General features: G+C 33.3%; 1 protein-coding gene across 1 annotated transcript in view; it reads right to left on the reverse strand.

Moving 5' to 3' along the window:
- LOC127726238 (alpha-latroinsectotoxin-Lt1a-like) overlaps positions 1-23,250 on the reverse strand; it is a 235,827-nt gene that overhangs the window by 44,304 nt on the left and 168,273 nt on the right. Inside the window, exons 19-23 of the mRNA XM_052233545.1 lie at positions 22,596-22,674; positions 21,032-21,117; positions 9,885-10,034; positions 2,611-2,689; positions 244-329 (exon numbers count right to left, since the gene is read on the reverse strand). Coding sequence (XP_052089505.1) covers positions 244-329; positions 2,611-2,689; positions 9,885-10,034; positions 21,032-21,117; positions 22,596-22,674 — 480 coding nt within the window. The remainder of the gene's footprint in view (positions 1-243; positions 330-2,610; positions 2,690-9,884; positions 10,035-21,031; positions 21,118-22,595; positions 22,675-23,250) is intronic.

The raw sequence follows: 23,250 nt of genomic DNA on the forward strand, positions 1-23,250 counted from the left end.
CTTCGCCTACATCCATCACTTACCTAACGTTCTTTGTACAATTGACTTGACGGGAAATTTGATATTTGTTTTTTCCTTGTTTCTGATGTCAACATATCATTACCAGTAGGTTTGTGTGTGCTAATTGGAACGATCTAACAGAATGTCATTGAACTTTAAAAGTCTCTCTCATGATTGAAAACCATGAAAGTAATGGGATTGGTGTAAGGATAAAAATTAAAAGCGAAAGATGTATTTTCTTACCTTTTAAGTCTTTGTACGTCACCATTTTTACTAGCCATAAAGATGGCATTTTTTATTTCTTCATTAGTTGTTGGATTCGGTAAGTCCTAAAAATGACAAATAGAAAGTAATTAGATATTCTTTCTCATAGAACTTTTGACAAAAAATCAACAACAATTAAAATAGTTAGAGAAAAATATGTCTAAAATAAATTGAATCATATACCTTTATCTAGAATAAAAGAGGGACAAAAGATACCAGAGGGACAGTCAAACTCATAGTTTAAAAACAAACTGACAACGCCATGGCCAAAAATAAAAAGACAAACAGACAAATAATAGTACAGATGACACAACATAGAAAACTAAGGACTAAGCAACACGAACCCCACCACAACTGGGGGTGATCTCAGGTGCTACGGATGGGTAAGCAGATCCTGCTCCACATGTGGCACCCGTCGCGTTGCTTATGTTATTAAAAATCCGGTAAATAGTCTAATTCGGTAGGTTACATTCGTGAAAAGGGAAGGGTATTGTAGTTACGACATAAGGAACATATCCGATATCATTTGTGAAACGATTATTCCATAACGATCAACCAACTCGTGATTGCGTCCGTAAAATGTACGAAGGGATGATTTCAACTTCACCATTTGGAACTCTTGGTTTAATAGCTTCCTTGTGAGCAGCCATCCTCTATCAAGGAAATCATGATAGGAGATACAAGCCCGGGAATATCGTATCAATTGGGAGATATATACTCCGTATGCAGGCGCTGCTGGAATGATGCTACATAGAAATGGAAAGTTCACAATTGGGAAGCTGAAATCATCTCTTTTGTCGTAAAGTTTTGTTTTCAACCGACCCTCATTGTCAATTTCTAAATGTAAGTCAAGATATGAGGCAGAATTAGCTGTATATGTAGTATCCTTTATCTCTAGTTCGATGGGATAGATTCGTTCAACATAGTCACCAAATTTTGTATTATTTAGTGAGAGAACATCATCTATATAGCGGAACGTAAAGTTAAAGGATATTGCTAACTTCTTATCTTTCTTCCTAAGTAGTTCCTGTATGAAGTCAGCCTCAAAATAATAAAGAAAAGCAAGTCGGCAAGAAGAGGGGTACAATTGATTCCCATTGGAATTCCGACAGTCTGTTGAAAAACACGTCCTCCAAACGTAACAAATATGTTGTCAATTAAGAAATCAAGCATCTTGATAATGTCAGTTTCAGAGAATTTTTTGTTTGAATCAGAGTGATTCTTTACAAAGTAGGATTTATCCCTCCCCAAGAAAAGATACTTGTATCTACGTTCGCCATTCTTTTTAATGGAACAAAGTAATACCAACTCTTTCAATTTGTCTTTTTGTTTGGAATGGGGAATACTTGTGTAAAGTGTAGAAAAGTCAAATGTTTTAATACTATTGCAAGATGAGCGAGTCTTAGATTGTATGTACTCTAAAAGATCTTTGGAATTTTTTAGTTTCCACATCTGATTCACGCCACCTCTAGAATAGGCAGTTTCACAATAACTTTGGAGCCCGGATTTGATTGCTGATGAAATAGATGTTAATAATTTAGAAAGAGGTTTCGTGAAGAACTTGGAAGACCCAGCAATATATCGTTGTTTGTAAGGACACTTATGTAGTTTAGGTATCCAATAAAGTGATGGAAGATCCAGTTCTTCATCTTTGGTTGAAATTCCAAAGGAACATAGAACAGACCTTTGATTATCCAGGATTTCCTCTTTGGTAAGTGTCGTGAGGGTATATGTTGAGTTTCCAAATGAATTGTCAATAACTAATTCATTTATCAAGCATTTATTTTATGTAATGATATTTACACACAAAAACGATGTTGTTTGGGGCTTTATCTGCGGGGACAACAAATAAAATAAGCGCTTAACCTCCGACTGAGATTATTTGAAATAACGTAAGAGTATATTTTATGTCATTTTCAGATGTTAGAAACATATTATGTTGTCAATTACTGGTATTTAAACAGATTTAGTAATTGCAAAGAAGGACATGGTTAATCTACTTCAATAAGACACCGATTACAAAAAAAAACCCCAAAAAACAGATATTCGAATCGAAAAAGAAACATATATATATATATATATATATATATATATATATATATATATATATATATATATATGTAGTACTGATTATGGTAAATTCTGTGAGTAAAGAATTATAAAGGGACGATTATTCTATCAATCAGTCTAGAAATTTTGATACAAATGTTTTTTCTGACTAACCTCTCTTTCATAATTATTACCAAACTAAAAAAAACATACAACTATACGGTTTTGAAACATCAGTAAACTACTGTCTTCTCATTTGAACAGTTTCAGAAATGTATAATTCTTACTGTTTCTTACCGGACAATATTTAAGAAATATTTGAAGTATATGGTCTCTTCCTCCTACCATGGCTGCCTTAAACGGTGTTATACCAGACCTAAAACATTTATAAAATAAACAAAACTAACAATAGTGTAAACTATCGTCCGTCTTCTTTCAAACAACCAATAGGTATCAGAAGCATTTAAACATAGATTTCGGTAACTGTAGACCATAAAAAAAGAAGATGTGGTATTATTAGCAATGACACAGGTATCCAAGAGAGTTCAAATATCGTGGATTAAGGGAGTTATAGGTAACAATACTGCATTCTTCTTAAATCAAAACCCATATTGTGCAGTCGAATTGCTTAATGTATGACAAACAAATGACGAATGGTTTGTTGTCACCAATTAAATTTCATGATCTTATATAGGCTCCTCGGCACTTCTTGCTTAAGCAATACCGGTTAAAGTTGATGAAATTAAAGACAAAGATTTTACATGTAAAATTTAACAAGTAACATTAATAACATGTACTGAATGACCTACAACCGATTGCAAAACGACGTTGCGGCAAACTGACACCAAAACATATGACATTTTGCAAATAAATTTTCATTAAATTATATCAATTTATTGATAAAAAAATAGAATGATATTTTCAGGAGGGTTATAATAAAAAAACTGATGAAAACGAGCGAACGTATTAGAAATACACAAGCATCTGGACAATAAGTATTCAGATATTGTTTTGAAAAATGTACGAAAATGAGCATATGAGAGGCATGGTTTAATACGAGAGTAAACCCAACTCATTGATTAACCTTAACCCCGCCACATTCGGTATGTATGTACCTGTCCCACGTCAGGAGCCTGTAATTCAGTGGTTGTCGTTTGTTGCTGTGCTACACGTTTGTTTTTGTTCATTTGTTTGTACATTGATTAGGCCGTTAGTTTTCTCGTTTGAGTAGTTTTACATTTGTGATTTATAGCTTACTATGCGGTATGGGCTTTGCTCATTGTTGAAGGTCATATGGTGACTTTTAGCTGTTAATTTCTGTGTCATTTGGTCTCTTGTGGAGAGTTGTCGCATTGGCAATCATACCTCATCTTCTTTTATATATCTAAAACACCATGGTTGTTGGAATTTCTTGTCATTGTTCCATTAGAAATTTGTATAGAATGCATCTTTGAAATGATCTGATATACCAGCTATTAACAAAAATGTGTAAAAATGATAAGCTTCTGCGAATGAAAAGACCATTTAAAGTACGAAGACTATTTAAAGGTTAAAGTGTGTACAGAGGACTGTGTTTTTTGCAATCGGTTGTAGGTCATGTGGTACATGTAATTAAAGTTAGTTGTCAATGTTACATTTAATTGCCCAAACAACAAACTTTTTTTAACAAAACACTTTCAGGAGCTTATACTGCTACACTTCATCTCTAAAAGGTGTAATTTGATTGATAATATGAGTACGGAAATGCTAACTTGAATATTATATTGAAAGTATATACAGTAACTGTTCGGATTATTATAATTAAGGGGGCTCGCGGGTTCAAATTTTCGCGCCAACTGCGCAGGAAATTGCGCATCGATATCGCAAGTCATCCTATTGTCGTAATTGTCAATAATAATTAATTTTGATTATTATAAATAATCTATTTGATTTAAATATATAACAAAAGAATGTTGTTATCGAAAATGTAATTCTAGAATTTTACAAACAAATTTATTGCTATTTACATTGTTGCAAATGCACTTCCGTTTTGTGGCAATGGCATGTTCTTGCCGGCGTGAGAAGATAAACACAAGATACATCACAATAATCAAACACGTGGGCTGCTTTTCATGAATACTGAAACAAAGATCGAAAATATTAGAACACGATCTTCATTTTAGTAGCTTATGAAGCAGTTTCACACTTGTTTTACACTAGAAAAGGACCCGGAAATATGCGTAAAATGTATGTAATATTTTGTAAACAAACAAGGAATATAAATGTAAGTAATTCTTCTTTAAGTTTCTACCGATGCGATCCTTCGTTTATTGAAGATATATTTTACATCGTGTTCGAATGAACCCAGCACAAGAATGATTCACGACCGTAAAATCATTTGAAAGTTATTTTTTAACGGAAATGGGAAAAAAAAGCAAAAAACAGGGACAAACATTAATGTGTATTATAAATTATATAAAATTGAGAATGGAAACGGGGAAAATTACATGTCAGGACAACAATCCTACCAAATAGCAAAAGATGACCTGTGGCCACAATGGGTATAATGGGTCTTCAACACGGCGAGAAAATCCAGCCCCTGGAGGCTGGGTCCAGCTAGCCCCTAAACAATAAGGTATTGTCCAGGGAAAATGGACGTCACACTTAACGCCAAAACATATAAATGAACCAAAAATTAAAATACATACAAGACTAAAAAAGACTAGAATTTCACGACTTGGGACAGGGTGAGGCGCAAACAATATTTCAGCGAGGTTAAACATGTTTTGTCAGATGTAAACCCTCTACTGTCTGTAACCAATGTGGAATAAGCAAAAACACAGCAATACCCACACTAAAATGAGTGATGCTCATTGTGCAATGTACTTGTGGTGAATGTTATGACACATTTTTTACAGACCACTTAGGGTCCAGGAGTCGTTTTCGCATTAACATGGTTAATCTTACAACTAAGATCGATAATACAATGTAATTCATGGTGTGTTGACTAAATCACCATTTATTTGCAACTTGGAAGTTGTGTTATATATAAAAAAGAAGATGTGGTATGATTGCCAATGAGACAACTCTCCACAAGACCAAATGACACAGAAATAAACAACTATAGTTCACCGTACGACCTTCAACAATGAGCAAAGCCCATACCGCATATATAAAGTCAGCTATAAAAGGCCCCGGAATGACAAATGTAAAACAATTCAAACGAGAAAACTAACGGCCTAATTTATGTACAAAAAATGAACCAATAACAAAAATGTGACACATCAACAAACGACAACCACTGAATTACAGGCTCCTGACTTGGGACAGGCACATACATACAGAATGTTGTCTACATCAGACACCATAAGTAAATTAATATTAATGACTTTTTGACTTTTCGGGGAAAAAGGCAGGAGTTTCTTTTGCAAACAGAATTTTCATTTACTCTGTTGTTAGTTTAGATTATTAGTCTCCTACCGACGGAGTCGAATGGGACTTTTGGTTTGCACTCTGTCAGTCTGTCTGTCTGTCCATCCATCAGTAACCCCACCACCCTCTTTTTCTAAAATTCTGGGTCCCTCCTGTAGATTATTCATGTAAAACTTGGCACATATCATACTGTGTTGATTATTTAATGATAACATGGATAAGGTGAGGTGCATATTAAACTATATATTTCAAACAATTTACTGTTGTATTAAAATTGTGTTATCTTTGTTAAATTTTATGTCAAATGTCTTAATTAATAAAGTTATATCAGTATGTGTTTTGCTAGAACAGTACACTTTTCATGAACAGAATTGAAAAAATAGATTAATTCAAATCGGGCTATGCTTATAAATTAGTTGGAATTGAAAAAGGGGGGTACATGTAATAGTTCTTATAATTATTTTCAAAGTGGCAAAATGTAAAAGGTTATTCACGTTATTTCATTGATTCGTTACTTTTATAATTTCTTTATTACATACAAATGAATGTACATTTTTTGTAATTTTTAACATATGGGAAGTGAACGGCCATACTTTGAGTTAGAGCTGGTAGATATTCTATGATTTTAATATATATTTTTGCCTAAAAGTAGAACATTATATAAAAAAAAAGATGTGGTATGCTATCCAATAAAACAAAAGAACAAATGACACAGAAATTAACAACAATAGGTCACTGTACCGCATTAGACAATGCGCAAAGCCCATACCACATAGTCAGCTTTAAAAGGCCAGTAAAAATTTAATTTAGAAGGTGCAAGTCTAGTGTGTTTTTTTTTATATTTTCATTTACCAGGTATTGTCTGAAAGAAATGCAGGTAACAAAATGTTACAAATATGTTTCTAGGATTTCGAAAAAAGGGGCAAAAGGCTTCCCAAACTAGGCAACGGTTGAAGTGGGACATGTAAAAAGGCTATGAATTAACCATATAGTACCTCCCCTAAATCCACCTCTTAAAAATAATGGTATTTGCATAACTGATTATACAGAACAGGATTTTTAAAAATTGGCACACTTTGAAAAGAAAATCATAAGGTTATATGAATAGAATAAACCTGTGAAGTTGGCCTGCTACTAATCAAACCATGCAATTCAACACTTTTAAATTAGTTATCTTTTTGGGGGAATTTATTGAATCTAAATAAGTAATTTATGGGAACTGAAATTGGATCATAAATGAGTATTGTCACAATACTGCATGTTGTTATTTATATTTATTTGAAAAGTTACCAAGATTGGATTTTATTATGCCCTGCCACAAATGTGGATGGATTATATAGATTGATACTAGTATACCTTTGTCAGTCCATAAGTATGTACATCCCTTTCCAGTAAAGTTTTGCATTTATCTCTATTTCTCAGAAACTAATGGTAATATATCAGTGATATTTTTTCTCCACAGACATCTTGTATACTAGTAATGCTAGTAGTACTATACATTACTTGAGTCACTTTGACCTACATTTATTGCTTTTGTGTCTTTGGTTAAGTCTTGTGTTTAGGTTCATTTCACAGAAACCTATTGTGATATATCATCACTAGAGTATTCTTTAATGATACCACACAGGTCATCAACAATTTGATTACTGTGACCTACATTTAATGGCAGGACATCCTGTGTCTTATAGACACATTTTCTATTTAATACAAATCTAATAACACACTATTTAGCCTGAAATTTTTTATGTAATTATGTAATTTCAAAAGCATAAAACGGATGAATTGACAGATATAAAAAAAGGATTATATGGCGGGTGTATCAGGTTCAACTATCTCATGTGTTAATTTTTATACATAAACAAGTACTAGGAAATAAAAGAAGAATTTGTCTATGTCAAACTTAGATATGCTCCTGTAATAATTCCATTATACAACAAACATAGAAGCTGTCCTGTGTGCTATATTTGTCAGCATTGTGTTTAAAATTTCAAATATATATAAAAAGGTGGGATATACGGGGTATGATTGCCACCAGAGACAAAAAGAGATAGAAGTTAAGAGATAAATGGCCTTTAACAATGAGCAAACTCCATACCGTTTGGCAAGCTATAAAACCAAATGACAAATGTAAGGCAATTCAAAGATGTCAAAACAGCCTGATTTATGTACAAAACACCAATAAGATAAAAATAACTTGCAAAGTTTCATCAAAATTGGAATACTAATGTTAGAGGTCCCTGAGGTGGGATATTTATTGCAGATGAGGGATTGTCTTGTAAACTGAAAAATCAGTTTAAGTCAGGTGTCTGAGTGAGTCTCTAGGTTTCATAAAAAAGGCAAGTTTTATTACAATCAAGCAAGAGATACTAAAATTATCAACTGAAACCAGTGATATTAAACAAGTGAACGAGCAGACAAACTAAGAACTATTTGCCTCAGGGATTCCACAGTCCATATAAATATGCAGGTTCTAAAAACAAACACACCCCTTTTGTAATAGATACTGCCTGATCATTTTTCAAATAATTTGGTATTGAATTGAACTGAAAATTTTAAAAAATCCCAAAAATTAGTGATTTTCCATTTTGACTGCTGGTTGCCATGGCAACCAATATGCAAATCAACTGTTTGGAAATGTTATATATATTATATATGGTCTTACATGTATAGAGGGTATAACAAGTTTTTATAACCAGGTCTCTCTATATCTGGTTTCAAAATTAGAAAAAATGTGTAAAAGACAGAGTTATCTCCCTTTTTAAAAAAATGCTGATTATTTTTAATGATGTACATTTTTTGTCTTAACTAGACGGTGACTTGTTGATTTTACTTTTTATTATTTAAAAAGACTATTTCAGCAACAGAAAAAACACAAACATTAAAAAATCCTATATTAGGCTTCATGAGAAATTCTTCAAAAAAGATGGCTATGCATTCATTTCCCTATCATTTCTATAGTAATCTTGAATGAACCAATAAACTTGAACCCTTCAAAAAAAATTTAACTAGACGGTGAACCCATTTTTTTATTTTTATTTTCCACTTAATATATGATGAAGCTCATTTATAAAAAGTATTAGCCAAATCCTATATTAGATATTTATACCACCCAGCCACCTTAAGTAACAGTATTGCTTTTCTGTGATAATAGCAGTGGATGTTAAAAAATATGTTTTGTCATCAACCGTTATTCAAGAAGAGAATGCTAATGATGTAACATTTTCTAAAAGTTTCAAACGTTTTGTACATTTATTATTTGAATAGTTTTCTATTTCAAAATGTATTTGAAGGCATGCTGTGAGATAACAGCCTATATACATAACATATAAAGATGTGATGTAATTGTTCACTGTAAAACGGATATTGTAAAATGTTTAGACCGTTTTGGATCGTGAATATTTGGACAGATTTCTATGTTTGATAGATAGTGTAAACCAAAAAATAAAGATAACGTTTTATTTCTTAAAAGAGAGGTGGAAGATACCAAAATGGTGTCGAACTCATAAGTTAAAAACAAAGATAAAGACATGCCAAAAAAAGGAAAAACGACGAAAAGACGTACAACAGTACACAAAAAACAACACAGAAAAAAACGGCTGTTGATAGCATTTTGACCAACGTATTTTAACTAACGTGTTGATAGCAGTTTGGCAGTGAAAAAGTCTTTGCTGGGTTCTTTTAACTTCCGAAACAAAATATTTCTTTGTACTATAATACGTTAAAAATGTGATCCAATTTATAGTATTTTATTCATTTTCATTATAAATAAATTGAAATTTGGGTTATATGTCTTTGTACTAGAATACGACAAAATTTGTAACAATATGGTATTTTATTCTTTTTCACTACAGATACATTGACATGTGGGTTATATGTCATGAAACAGCAACCGAACGACAAAATTACAAAAAAAAAACCATCTGAATGGCAACATACTAATAGTATATATTAGACGAAGTAGTTTGTCAAAGCAATGGGACAATAGTTTGAAACTTTTTAACAATAGAATGTTTCAGATAAATGAAGATCTCGGTCTTTGTATATAAATTTAAAAATTGACAATGTTTAAATATTCACGACTGTACAAATGCATTACTAATGACTTTGTTTGTATTATAGAATAGCTTGTATATGTGTAATATGTTTTACAGAAAGTGTACCTATCCTGAGCTGTGTCTGCTTCCTCTATCAGTTTACACTCTTTCAGTAAATACTCCACAATATGTTCTTGGTTATTATTCACTGCTATATGCAGTGCTGTTCTTTTGTCATCAACTGAAACCGCCATACAACATTCTGCTGCTTTGTATCTATAAAAATAGCATAACATTATTTTTATGAAAATATGTTTGCCAATTTTATTAGTGAAGCCGTGAAAATTAAACACATTTATTGATTGACTACTCGTCCTTAAATGGGAACGGCTAATGCTACTAGTATACTTGATAACTACAGAGGCATCACCGTCTCGTCAATTATTGGAAAAATTTATGAACATGTTATCCTTAATAGAATACTTCCGAAATTAGATAAACAATCAGAATTACAATTTGGCTTCACAAGTGGCCTCTCACCAGCAATGGCAGCACTACTAGTCTCTGAATCGGAACTTATATCAAAAAATCAAAAATCTAAATTAATTTTTGGACTTCTGGACTCACAAAAGGCATTTGATGTTGTTCATCATGATACTCTTCTCGACAAGTTATTTGACCAAAATATTGATCCAGATTATGTACAACAACCTTACCTCTAAAGTTAAATGGAAAAACGGATTTAGTAACAGCTTCCCTGTACGGCAAGGAGTCCGCCAAGGAGGAATTCTATCCACCCATTTGTACAAACTGTACATTAACGACCTACTTACAGAACTTGAAGAGAATGGTATGGGCCAGTACATCGGCACAAACTTTACGGGATGTCAAACCTGTGCAGATGATATTATACTTTTGTCATCAACTGAAGAAGAAATGCAATCTATGCTAGATACATCTAAAAGATACTCAGACAAACATAGATACAAGATCCATCCAACCAAAAGCGTTATAATTAATAAATATAGTAACTCAAAAACAACGAAGAGTGAAGTTCAATTCAAACTCGATGATAAAAACATGCCATCAGCTATTCAAGGTACACATCTGGGTATCATAAGAGCAATTAAAGACCAAAATAAAACAAACATCCATGGCCAGAATTAGCTTAGCCAGAAGGACAGCCTATTCTCTTATGAACGTTGGAGTACATGGTACAAACGGATTAAACCCTAAAACTTCTTATATGATATACAGAGTATACGTTCTACCAAGGCTACTTTACAGCCTGGAAGTTCTGCCACTAAAAAATGGGGACATTAAGTTGCTAAGAGATTTCCACGTGAATTTTTTGAGACAAATACAAGCTCTTCCCTCACAGACAGCAATTTCAGCAGTATACTTACTCTTGGGTGCGCTCCCCATAGAGGCAGAAATTCACAAAAGAGTTCTTAGCCTGTTCCACTCCATCTTTTCATCTAATAACGAGAATCTAAAAAAGGCTCTAGAGAGGCAATATGTCCTGCAAACACATGAACTACTTTTCCTTAACAGAGTAGCAGATCTTTTATACATGTATAATCTTCCTCCATGGACTTATCTGAAAGATCAATTGCCATCAAAGTTATCATGGAAATGCAAGGCAAGAGAAGCAATAAACAACTACTGGAAAGTGCATCTTCAAAGGGACGCCAATAGCAAAACAACACTAAAATTTCTCTGTATCCCTAATTTAGACATTGGAAAACCTCATACTATCTGGAATAGTCTACCACCAAATATTGGCGAACTCAGGAAAGCAACAATAAAAGCAAGGCTATGCACAGGGACATATATATTTCAATCACAGAAAGCTCGTTTCTCAAATATTAACCTTGATGCAACTTGCCCAATTTGTCAACTGGAAGAAGAAGATATCATCCATTTTCTCACTCGCTGTCCCGTTCTGGAAGGCATACGCAGAGAATCTCTAAGTGTTATCAAAAGAATTACCATCAGTAAAATTGGGCTAGGAAACTGGAATTCCAACTTTCACGAGAGAACTTGTATTGCCCAACTAATTATGGATTGTCAGCAACTGGCTCTAAACAATATTCTCCCTCATGATAACCTTTTTCTTAATTCAATAGAAGAATTAAGCAGGAACTTATGTTATAGACTCCATCTAAAAAGAGTGTCTTCTCTTAATGTCTAGTTGTCATAAGGTCAGTGTGGTTGTACCGCGCTATACCTTAAACAACTATCTTCAACTTCATAAAATAAAATATGGCTTTTTTCTCCAATCTAAGGAATAATCATTTATGCTTCTTCGACAGTACAACTAGGTCAGTGTGGGTGTTCCGCGCTAAACCTAACATCAATCTTTTACACAGAATTAAATGCTACGAAAATCTAAATGTTTAAATCTTCATTTAATTTAGGTTAATATGGCTGTTCCGCGCTATACCTTCAATTGCTTTCTTTAACTCCGTAAAATGAAACAACTGAAACAACGTTTATCTTTAATCTAAAGTCATCATACAGGTTTTTGGACAGAGCAACTAGGTCAGTGTGGGTGTTCCGCGCTAAACCTATCAATCCTTTACGTAAAATTAAATGCTGAGAAAATCCATGAAATTTTAGAATAACTGGTCAGTGTGGTTGTGCCGCGCTATACCTATAGTTGGAATAAATGTACATGTTTACCGTTAGCTTTAATACCCAGTAGCTTCACACATATATATATATATAACAGATAGATAATGGCTATGCATAATTAGATCGCCTAGGACATATAAGCTTATATGCATGATTTTATTGATTTTATATCGCCTAGTAATGCTCATAGACAGATGTAGTAACTCCAGCATGTAGCAGGCAGGAAGCTGAAAACTCGTTATTTTTTACCTTTAAGTAACATTGTTTAGTAAATGTAAAGATTTTTTACTATAATGCATGCCCTGTAAATAATATTCAAAACTTTTTTATTTTTAAAAATTTTATTAATAACTTTTAAACTGTGACCCATTTTTAATGTACATAGAAGTTATTATTAGTATCTTTGCAGAGATTTAACTGTACATAATGTTATTTTTAAATAGTTAGGTATTCACTTAATAATTTTTATAAGGATTAACCAACCTTAATTCAGTAAGGTTGGTGTACTCCAACTATTGGAGGAAGATATAGAGGAAAGAAGAAGTAGGGTGCGCAGTATCCGGAAAGTCCCCTAATTAACGAGTGTAAGTTAACGAATAACACACGGCTAATTTGGTTTGCAAATTATAGGAAAATCATTATATTTTACATTCATGATTGTCTTCGTAAGTTTCCATGGTCACGATTTCTAAATTTCGTGTTTTTACAGAGTACCTCCAGATACCGTATTGTATGGGAAATCTTTTCCATGAAACATAAAATTATTACGCTCTTTGTCGATGGTTTAAATTATACCTATAATATAGATTATACATTAAATATATCATATAACAAAAGCAGAAAGTATTTAAGTGATTTTAGTATAACTATTTCAGCTTTTAAGTTATACTAAAATCACACCCGAAATTTACCACATTATCATCGAAAGCAAAATTATTACGAGCATCTTTACAGTGTTTTTACTATGATTAAAGCAATAAGACACGATGCATGTGTGTGCCAAATTTCATGTATGAAATGAAAGTATTTTTGAAGAAATTGGCTATTAAAAACACAAATTAAGTCAACATTTTGGAATTATTCATGTTATTTAAACACGGATTACCCCTTGACATTAAACATTTTGTTGCATACACTATAAGGTCATTATTTAGGATAGTGGTCACTCAATACATTTCATATTTTTGCTTGTTGTGTGGTTGATTTCTTTGTTTTGAATAGCCAGCTAACTTTGTAAATTGTTTTTTTCCTCGGAAGAATATGTTATGGATCTGTTTTTCAATACTTTAAACTTTTTATTGAATATATATTTTTGTTATAATTGTAGTGTACGAATCAAATCGGTCGGGTCGGTTTTGTTTCACACCCAGAATATGGCACATCAAGTCTATGTTATGGTCTTTCCTGTTGTTTTCCACCTAAATCCCTCTCGGTTTGAAAGCCAACAAAAATGTATCACCGTTCATGATATAAATTTTACAACAGCAGACACAACTGCAATGATTTCAAAGATGAATTGGCAACATGTTTGTCCGAGCAAAGCACTGATGCAAATGACCTATATGTGCCAAGCTGGCAGCATGAAAACTCCTGATTGACCATTTGACGCATGCTTATTTTTTCGCGGCTTGTGGCATTGCTGCGCGAAATTTTGTTTTCTTCACTTTTGTACATATTTATATCTTTATTATATTTTATATAAAACGGTTGCCTATAACTGCTTACTTCCACATCTCCTTATTTTCATATTATACAAGTATTACATTAAATTAACATTATCAATGTTCAAATAACAAAGGTTAGGTCTGATGAATTCTGCCACAAAGACATGTACATTTTGCTACCATTCCATATACCAAATATATTTGACCCACTACTTATAGTATCTGAGATCAGGACTTGACCACTGAAACTTAACATTGTTCGCTGATCCATGAAATGAGGTCGTGGTCAGGTGAACCATGTATGAACGATATGCAGACCTTGCAAGAATACCATATATTAGAAACTAAGTATAGCTATCCTATAACTTAATATGATAAAAGAGATGCTAAGAATACCAAAGGGACATTCAAATTCATAAGTGAGACATTTACATGACGAAAAAAACTACATTTTTTCTAGTAGTCGTTTAACCATGAAAATGAGGTCAAGGAAAATAATTATATGACAAACAAAAACTTCGTAACACAATGGATCTTATACAAAGTATGAATCATCTGATTCCTCTATCCTCTGAAATATAGAGACATACAAATTGTTAAACGGTGTTGCCGTCGCAACCGTCAGAGTGTATGATGTATGCCTCGCATTCAGCGACTTGATTCGTATGCGATTTAATTAAAAAGTAAAATCACAAAAATACTGAACTCCGAGGAAAATTCAATCGGAAAGTCCCTAATCACATGGCAAAATCAAATGACAAAACACATCAAACGAATGGACAACAACTGTCATATTCCTGACTTGGTACAGGCATTTTCAAATGTAGAAAATGGTGGATTGAACCTGGTTTTATAGCGCTAAACCTCTCACTTGTACGACAGTCTTATCAAATTCCGTTATATTTACAACGATGCGTGAACAAAACAGACATTATTAATAAAATAGTCAAAATATGGGTACAGCAGTCATCACTGTGTTACAATATCAAAACAAACAATTATTTACAAAAAAAGCACAAAAGCATCTATCAAATTAAAAACCACATTCATTGCTTCGCGTGTCTGACGTCAGAAAATGTAAACGTCACATAAGAAAAAAGTTTGTCATTCAATGTTTATTCAAAACAATTTTATAATTTCACATGGGGAATGTTGGTATACAGGGTTAAAAAATCAAAAGTTATGTTAGAACTAATTTCAGAAATAGACCGAGATTTAAAATTGTCCAGAAGTTCTTTAGAATTTTAAAGAATCCACATATGGTAAATACCACTACGCGAGTAAAATAAATTTGTCGTTTGTCGTTCAAAGTATTTTCAAATCTATAATAGAACAATAACATAATGACATATAATAGAACAATAACATAATGACGGGATCTTTTAAAGTACAGAGTCACGTTATAAGAACCACGTAAACACAAAAAGTCGCATATACAAAACACACCAGCAAAAATGAAAGATAATACAAACACATTGACGGGATGTATAAGTACCTAGCCACGTCAAATGGATATCACAGAAAACAAACCAAACAGTAAAAGTAATATTAATAATAGAACAAAGACAAGTGAAAGAACAATATTACACGTTGTTAAGATGATAAACAACGTCAGTATGCAGAAGCTATACTTCAAGACCATCATGTATTATTTGTGAAGTTGATACGGAATATTTATCAACAAGGTCTTGGTACCTTCCGATGAACTTTTTTAGAAAAAGGACGAGACGTTCTTTGGCATACCCCTGGTTCATCAACTTTCTGCTCAGACACTGGTGACGTTTTACAAAGTCTGAGTAGGAGCTGCAAGCTCTTGAATATCGAATAAGTTGGGAAATGTATATCCCATATGCAGGTGAAGTTGGTATATTGCTACTAAGGTGGGGGGAAATTTATAATTTTAAAACTAAAATCGTCTCGTTTGTCACAGATTCTGGTACTGAGATGACTGTGTATGTCAAATTCGAGATATAAGTCTAGAAATGAGGCGGAGGAAGCCGTGTCTGTTGTTTCTTTAATTTCTAGTTCTGGGGGATATATTAATGGAACCCAATCAGAAAAGTTCGGATTGTTAATGGAAAGAACATCATCAATATATCTAAAAGTGAAATTAAATAATCTGGCTTCTTTGATCTTCTTGTTTTTGACAAGTGTCTGAAGGAACTCCGACTCATATGAAAATAAGAAGAGGTCGGCAAGGAGAGGCGCACAGTTCGTTCCCATAGGAATGCCGACAATTTGTTGAAAAAGTCTACCTCCAAATTCAACAAATATGTTGTCGATAAGAACTCCAGCATACCGACCACCCGTTCTTCTGTGTAGCATGTTTTACCCTTTTGTTCACTATTAACAAAATATGCCTTATGATATCCCAAAGTAATAAATTTATAGCGTATGCTACCATTTTTATGATGAAAGGCATTGTGGATTATTTCTTTCAAGCGATTTTTCAATTTCACATGGGGAATGGTGGTATACAGGGTTGAAAAATCAAAAGTTTTGATAGAACTAATCTCAGAAAAAGACCGAGATTTAAAATTATCTAGAAGTTCTTTAGAATTTTTAAGAATCCACATATGGTTAATACCACTACGCGAGTAAACAGTTTCACAGTATTTATGAAGGAACAACTAAAATTAGCTCTCTAACCTTAACCTGGTCGGTAGGCTTTCAACACAGTAGACAATGAAACGTATTAGCTACTTCTAGCTTCGGTAATTTTTCTATGTTGTGTGCTCCTATATATAAGCTCATATGAGAATAACGAAATCAGAGATCTACATTTTAATTAGATTGCTGTTGTTTCCAACCTCTTTTTGAAGATAATCTTTAACTTCGTGTCAATTGTAGGTCAATTTATGCTCAATAAGGCATATATGTGTGTAAAATGGAGTGATTAACTTGTTTCTAATTATCATTTTGTTTACATACATATATATATTGACAGAAACCTTCCCCCTTTCCACCGTTTGCAGTCTTTCTTATTTCTATAAAGCAAAAATATACTCAGACCTGTTAATTCAATCCAATTTGCGTTAATATTACACCTGTTGTAGGACTAAGCACTGCTGGTGGACGTTTCGTCCCCGAGGGTATCACCAGCCCAGTAGTCAGCACTTCGGTGTTGACATGAATATCAATTATGTGGTCATTTTATAAATTTCCTGTTTACAAAAGTATGAATTTTTCGAAATACTAAGGATTTTCTTATCCCAGGCAGAGATTTCCTTAGCCGTATTTGCCACAACTTTTTGGATTTTTGGGTCCTCAATGCTCTTCAACTTTGTACTTGTTTGGCTTAATAACGTTTTTGACCTGAGCGTCACTGATGAGTCTTATGTAGACGAAACGCGCGTCTGGCGTATTAACTTATAATCCTGGTACCTTTGATAACTATTATGTGCATACACACTCACCAAAAGAAAGTTGGACATTTACCAAGAAAAATCTACGAACACCTATCAAAAGACGGAAAAATAACATTTTGGGAGGGCAACTTATGAATGTTAATATATAAAAAAAAACATCTCTAGAGATCACTTGTATCGATTCTTAGGTAAAAAAAATCCGAATTTGGAAATTTAAATTGGTCTAGGTCACTGTTACTAAAAAGCTGAATGAAAATTGTAAATGTGCACCCTATAAGTACAAATGCCAATCTCGAACCATATTTGGCAACATGAATATCAAATTAGTCCTAGATATAGAAACTTAAGGTATAATCCTTTGAATTATTTAAATTTATTTTGCTATAAATGCATATATGTAGGGGCGGCCAGCTGTCTAAACCTGACTCTGTGTTTTCCTTGAAATTAAAGCTTTGACCTTTGGCCAAAATTTAAGAAAATCGTGACTACTGTAGACAACGACGACATCAATATATCGATGAGGCTTGTTCTACTCTTTCCAATAACACCAAATACGGATGAGTTTTAATCTGTTTACACTAATCGATACAATTCGTTGACTGGGCACCCTACTATAGTACCAATGTATTGATACTTAATATCTAAACTTAAGCTCAGTATTCTTTTGTTCTGTATACACACTCTAATAAGGATTTGTTAGCTATCAGGAACCGTACGGCATACGTTTTCTAATATTTATAAAACATACTATTTTAGTAAAAGTCTGATAATTTATAGCCAGATATATATAGATATATATATTGCTTGAACGGTATTTTGTTGAAGACTGTTTGTTATATATTGTTATTTTTGTCAAAGAATTACTACCTGATCGAAATATACCCAATATTTTATTATCATTTTTTTATGTTCATAGTATTGTTTGTCGGATGATAATTTAGAGTTAGAGCCATCGAATGTCTATGCTTTTTTTCAAATGTAACTACCATAAAGGAACAATGTGACCTTTTGAAATACAATTTTGCAACAGGATAAGGTGTGCAAATCTAAAAGGCTACATTTTCAAATTCATGTCTGACTTTTTTGGTGGCCAAATATTATTTTGTTAAAATACCAGTACATTAAACTCCGCAAATTTATTTGCAATCTGACGATAAGCATTTCAATGATATTCTCTTACGTCTTTTTAAACTTTGAACTAACACTAAGTCGTTGTTTTGTTTCATTTAACACGAAACTATGATATATTTAACAAGTAGAAAAGTAGTAGGATTCCCAATAAGACAAATTTCCAAAAGAGCGAACGTTTTAATGCTGTATCTTTTTGTAGAAAAATAATTGCTTGGTGAGCAAATGTAGTTGATATTTCAATTGTGTAGAATGACCAAAATATTTGTAACTAAATGGAAAATTGTGATGATTGTAGTAGAAGAATGTAGAGAAGTTTTTACTATCGTATGAATGAAACGCGGGTGAGTACATCTTAATATATGGAAGGAAATGTCAATAAGACCTTTTGTTTGCTCATTCGTTAAACATGAATGAGAGGATGATATATATTTTTCACCGAGTTCTAACTGTATGAAATGTAAAATAATTCAAAACATTATGGCATTTCTACCCAAAGGCATATGTAGCCATAGCCGTATTTGGCATAAATAAAGGCAACAGTAGTATACCGGTGTTCGAATGTCATTAATCGATTGAGAGAAAACAAATCCGGGTTACAAACTAAAACAGAGGAAAACAAATCAACTATAAAAGGAAAACAACGAAACAACAGAAACACTGAAGTGCAACAAAAACCCAAACGACAATGTAACACACACAGAAACGAACTATAAGATAATGACTGCCATTTTCCTGACTTGGTACAGGACATTTTAAGAAAAAATGGTGGGTTAAACCTGGTTTTAATGCTAGCTAAACCTCTCACTTGTATGACAGTCGCATCAAATTCCATTATATTGAAAACGATGTGTGAACAAAACGAACACAATAGGTAAAAGTGTCACAAAAAGGGGTACAACAGCAACACGAACCCCAACAAAAACTGGAGGTGATCTCAGGTGCTCCGGAAGGGTAAGCAGATCCTGCTCCACATGTGGCACCCGTCGTGTTGCTCATGTTATTACAAAACCCGTAAAAAGTCTAATTCGGTAGGAGCCGGGAACGGGATTGTAGTTACGACATAAGGAACATATCCGATATCATCTGTGAAACGGTCAACCAACTCGTGATGGCGTCCGTAAATTTTACGGAGTGATGATTTCCAGTTTTGAACTAAAAATGGAAAGGTCACAATTTGGAAGCTGAAATCATCTCTTTTGTCGTAAAGTGTTGTTTTCAACGAACCCTCATTGTCAAATTCTAGATGTAAGTCAAGATATGAGGCAGGCTTAACTGTAAAACGGAAAGTCCCTAATCAAATGGCAAAATCAAAAGCTCAAACACATCAAACGAATGGATAACAACTGTCATATTCCTGGCTTGGTACAGGCATTTTCTTATGTAGAAAATGGTGGATTGAACCTGGTTTTGTAGCTAGGCAAACCTTGCGCTTTTATGGCAATGTTAAATATAACACTAAAAGTACAACATTACATGACAGGACTACAGTACAAATAAATGCAAGAACATTCAGGACAGAGAAATACACAAATAAACAATACAATAACATGAATAATACATTTCGACATGCTAATAATTATCAAAGGTACCAGGCTTATAATTTAATACGCCAGACGCGGGTTTCATCTACATAAGACTCATCAGTGACGCTCAGATCAAAATAGTCAGAAAGCCAAACAAGTATTAAGTAAAAGAACATAACAAATTTACAAAGTTAAAATTTGGCATCTCTGATTATGATTTATATCAATTGAAGTAAAGATTTTAAGTACTACGGATGTAACATGGATATGGTCATTGTCCTGTGTTATGTAAAAAGAAGAGAAAATAAACCCTCCAAAATTGTGATCTTTATAAATCTTTTCTTTTGAGAAAGATACATGAGCAACACGACGGGTGCCACTCGTGGAGCACCTGAGATCACCCCCAGTTTTTGTAGGGGTTCGTGTTGCTTAGTCTTTATTTTACTATGTTGTGTTTTTGTGTACTATTGTTTGTCTTTTTGAATTTTGCCATGGCGTTGTCAGTTTTTTTTCGATTTTTTAGTTTGAATGTCCCTCTAGTATCTTTCGCCCCTGTTCTTTACACCTGTTCATGTTGGATTCCCAAATTTGCATTTAGCAAAATGATAAATCGTTGATTAATTTGCTTGCACTTTCCTTATTTTGAGGTATTGTCTTCGGATGTATCTACCATTAACATACCGTTCCCTTCCAAGGTTGAAAACTGGATATTTTTATATTAACGACTTTTGTCTATCCACTACTTGCGATGTTTATTATGGAATATATCAGAGTCCCCCTTTTTAACATTACCAGCAGGTTTGTGTGTAAATTGAAAAATGAACAAGATCCATTCGAAGTTTTAGGATTTAAATCCTTGAGATGTGAAGGTCTCTCTTACGATTGAAAAACTTTCATATAATGGAAACGGTATGAGAATACCAAATGACAGTTGAAAGATTTATTTTTACCTTTTAAGTCGTTCTAAGTCACCATGTACACAAGCCATTACAATACAATGTTTTCTTTCTTTGGCATTCGTCGGGATTGGTAAATTCTACAAATGAATATTTATAAAATCAAAATGGCACCTCAAAACTATTCTCAACTTACTAACAGCACAAACATAATCAACAAATAATCCAGTTAAATAAAGATAAGATATAATCAGGTTCAACCGACCATTTTTTTTCTTTAAATGTCCTGTACCAAGTCAGGAAAAAGGCAATTGTTATCTTATAGTTCGTTTCTGTGTGTGTTGCATTGTCGTTAGTTTTTGTTCCACTTCAGTGTTTCTGTTGTTTCGTTGTTTTCCTCTTATAGTTTATGTGTTTCCCTTGGATTTAGTTTGTAACCCGGATTTGTTTTCTCTCAATCGATTTATGACTTTCGAACAGCGGTATACTACTGTTGCCTTTATAAGTCGTTTCATCCACCTTAATATATTTCTAAATTGATCCCGAATGATGCCTGAACTATTGAAACATGTGAAATACCTGATGGGTGTATTTCATGTCATCTTCAGATGCAAGAACAAAATATAGAGCTGTAATGTCATTGATTTATAGACAATTGGTTTCTGTAATTGAACTAAACACTTCGCGTGCAAAATTTTTGATTTGTTCAAAAAGAGAGGCAAATGATACCAAATTGAAATTCAAACTCATTGTTTGAAAATAAACTGCCAACGCCATGACTAGAAAGAAAACAGACAAACAGACAAACAACAGTACACAAAACACAACATAGAAAATCAAAGACATAGCATTAAGAACCCAACCTAACACTGAAGGTAAGCTGTTGTCAGATCCGGAAGTGTACCCAAATCCTGTAGAGTTATCAACATGTTGCACCCGTCGTAAACAGCTTTTCTCAATCAGTCTACCAATTTTTGGTATAAATGTTGTTTCTGGCTTATTAACAGGGTGTGTTTCTTAAACAACGGCTTATTAATAGTTATGAGGAAAAACTACGGAAATCCGCGCCGTATAAGAGTGAACGTCACCATCACGACCAACATTTTTTTCCATCTTCATGATCAGATACCGGAACAGTCGTCTGATCTATAATTTTACTGAGAGGTCCTTATTCCTAACTGTGACATTTCGTTGACTGTGAATGGCGGTTGATGAATGCATACAGGAAGATACTCACCCTTTTAACGCACCCGGTCTCGCTACTTTTGGAATTGATGCAACTCCATCAGAATTTGTTCGTTCTCTTATTTTATATTTTCTAACCAATTTATGAGATTTGAACATCGGTAAACTACTAACTACTAATTAACAGCTTAACTTTTTCCTATGATTATTCTATTCTAGGACATTTTAAGTCGACTAGCTCTCCATCTGTTTCGGTTTTCATACATCCGTAGCTTTCAAATATTCAGTTTTGATGAAGGTTAATTCACAAAAGTGCTTCGGACGCATAATATTTTCAAAACGTTTTTTTTTTTAGATTTTTAGAACAACGTGTACCACTGTCGTCTTTTAAAATTTATTACCCTGAAAGAACACAATTCTTACTGTTTCGTACCGGACAATAATCCAGAAACATTTTGAGTATATGTTCTCTTCCTTCTTTCATGGCTGCTTGAAACGGTGTTTTCCTCCACCTAAATAATTGATCAAATTAATAAATTTAAATTCAGTGAAACACACATCTACTCGCCTGCCTTCAATCAACAGCTATAATACTCATTGTGAATTATATTTCGGTGAGTGTAGAATATAAAATAAGGAGATTGGCTATTTTTACAATTGATACACTGATGAAACAAAGTCTAAAAAATCTTATTTTAGCAGTTACAGATATCGGAATTCATCTGGGCACTAACTGTGCCTTACTTATTGCGGAAATTTTGCCCTCAAATAATCTGTATTTAAGCATTTACAGGCATCGGGATTACAATGGGGACTTACTGTGCACCACCAATTGCGGATCTGTTTTTGTATTGGTACCAGTTACAATTTATGACTAAAATCAGCAAAGATCTGATACAAAAATTGTATAACACTATAGTTGGATGACCTATTGGCTCAAAATATTGACGACTTCAGTATGCACACTAAATATTTATCCTGCTGACTTTAAATAAAGCTAATACTAACATTGAACACTAGCCTTTTCTGGATCTTGATACATTTTGCTTTAACGGGAAGCTTAATACAAAATTATACGATTAAATAGA

The sequence above is a fragment of the Mytilus californianus genome, unplaced genomic scaffold (genome assembly GCF_021869535.1).
Source record: "Mytilus californianus isolate M0D057914Y unplaced genomic scaffold, xbMytCali1.0.p SCAF_17, whole genome shotgun sequence".
NCBI lineage: Eukaryota > Metazoa > Mollusca > Bivalvia > Mytilida > Mytilidae > Mytilus > Mytilus californianus.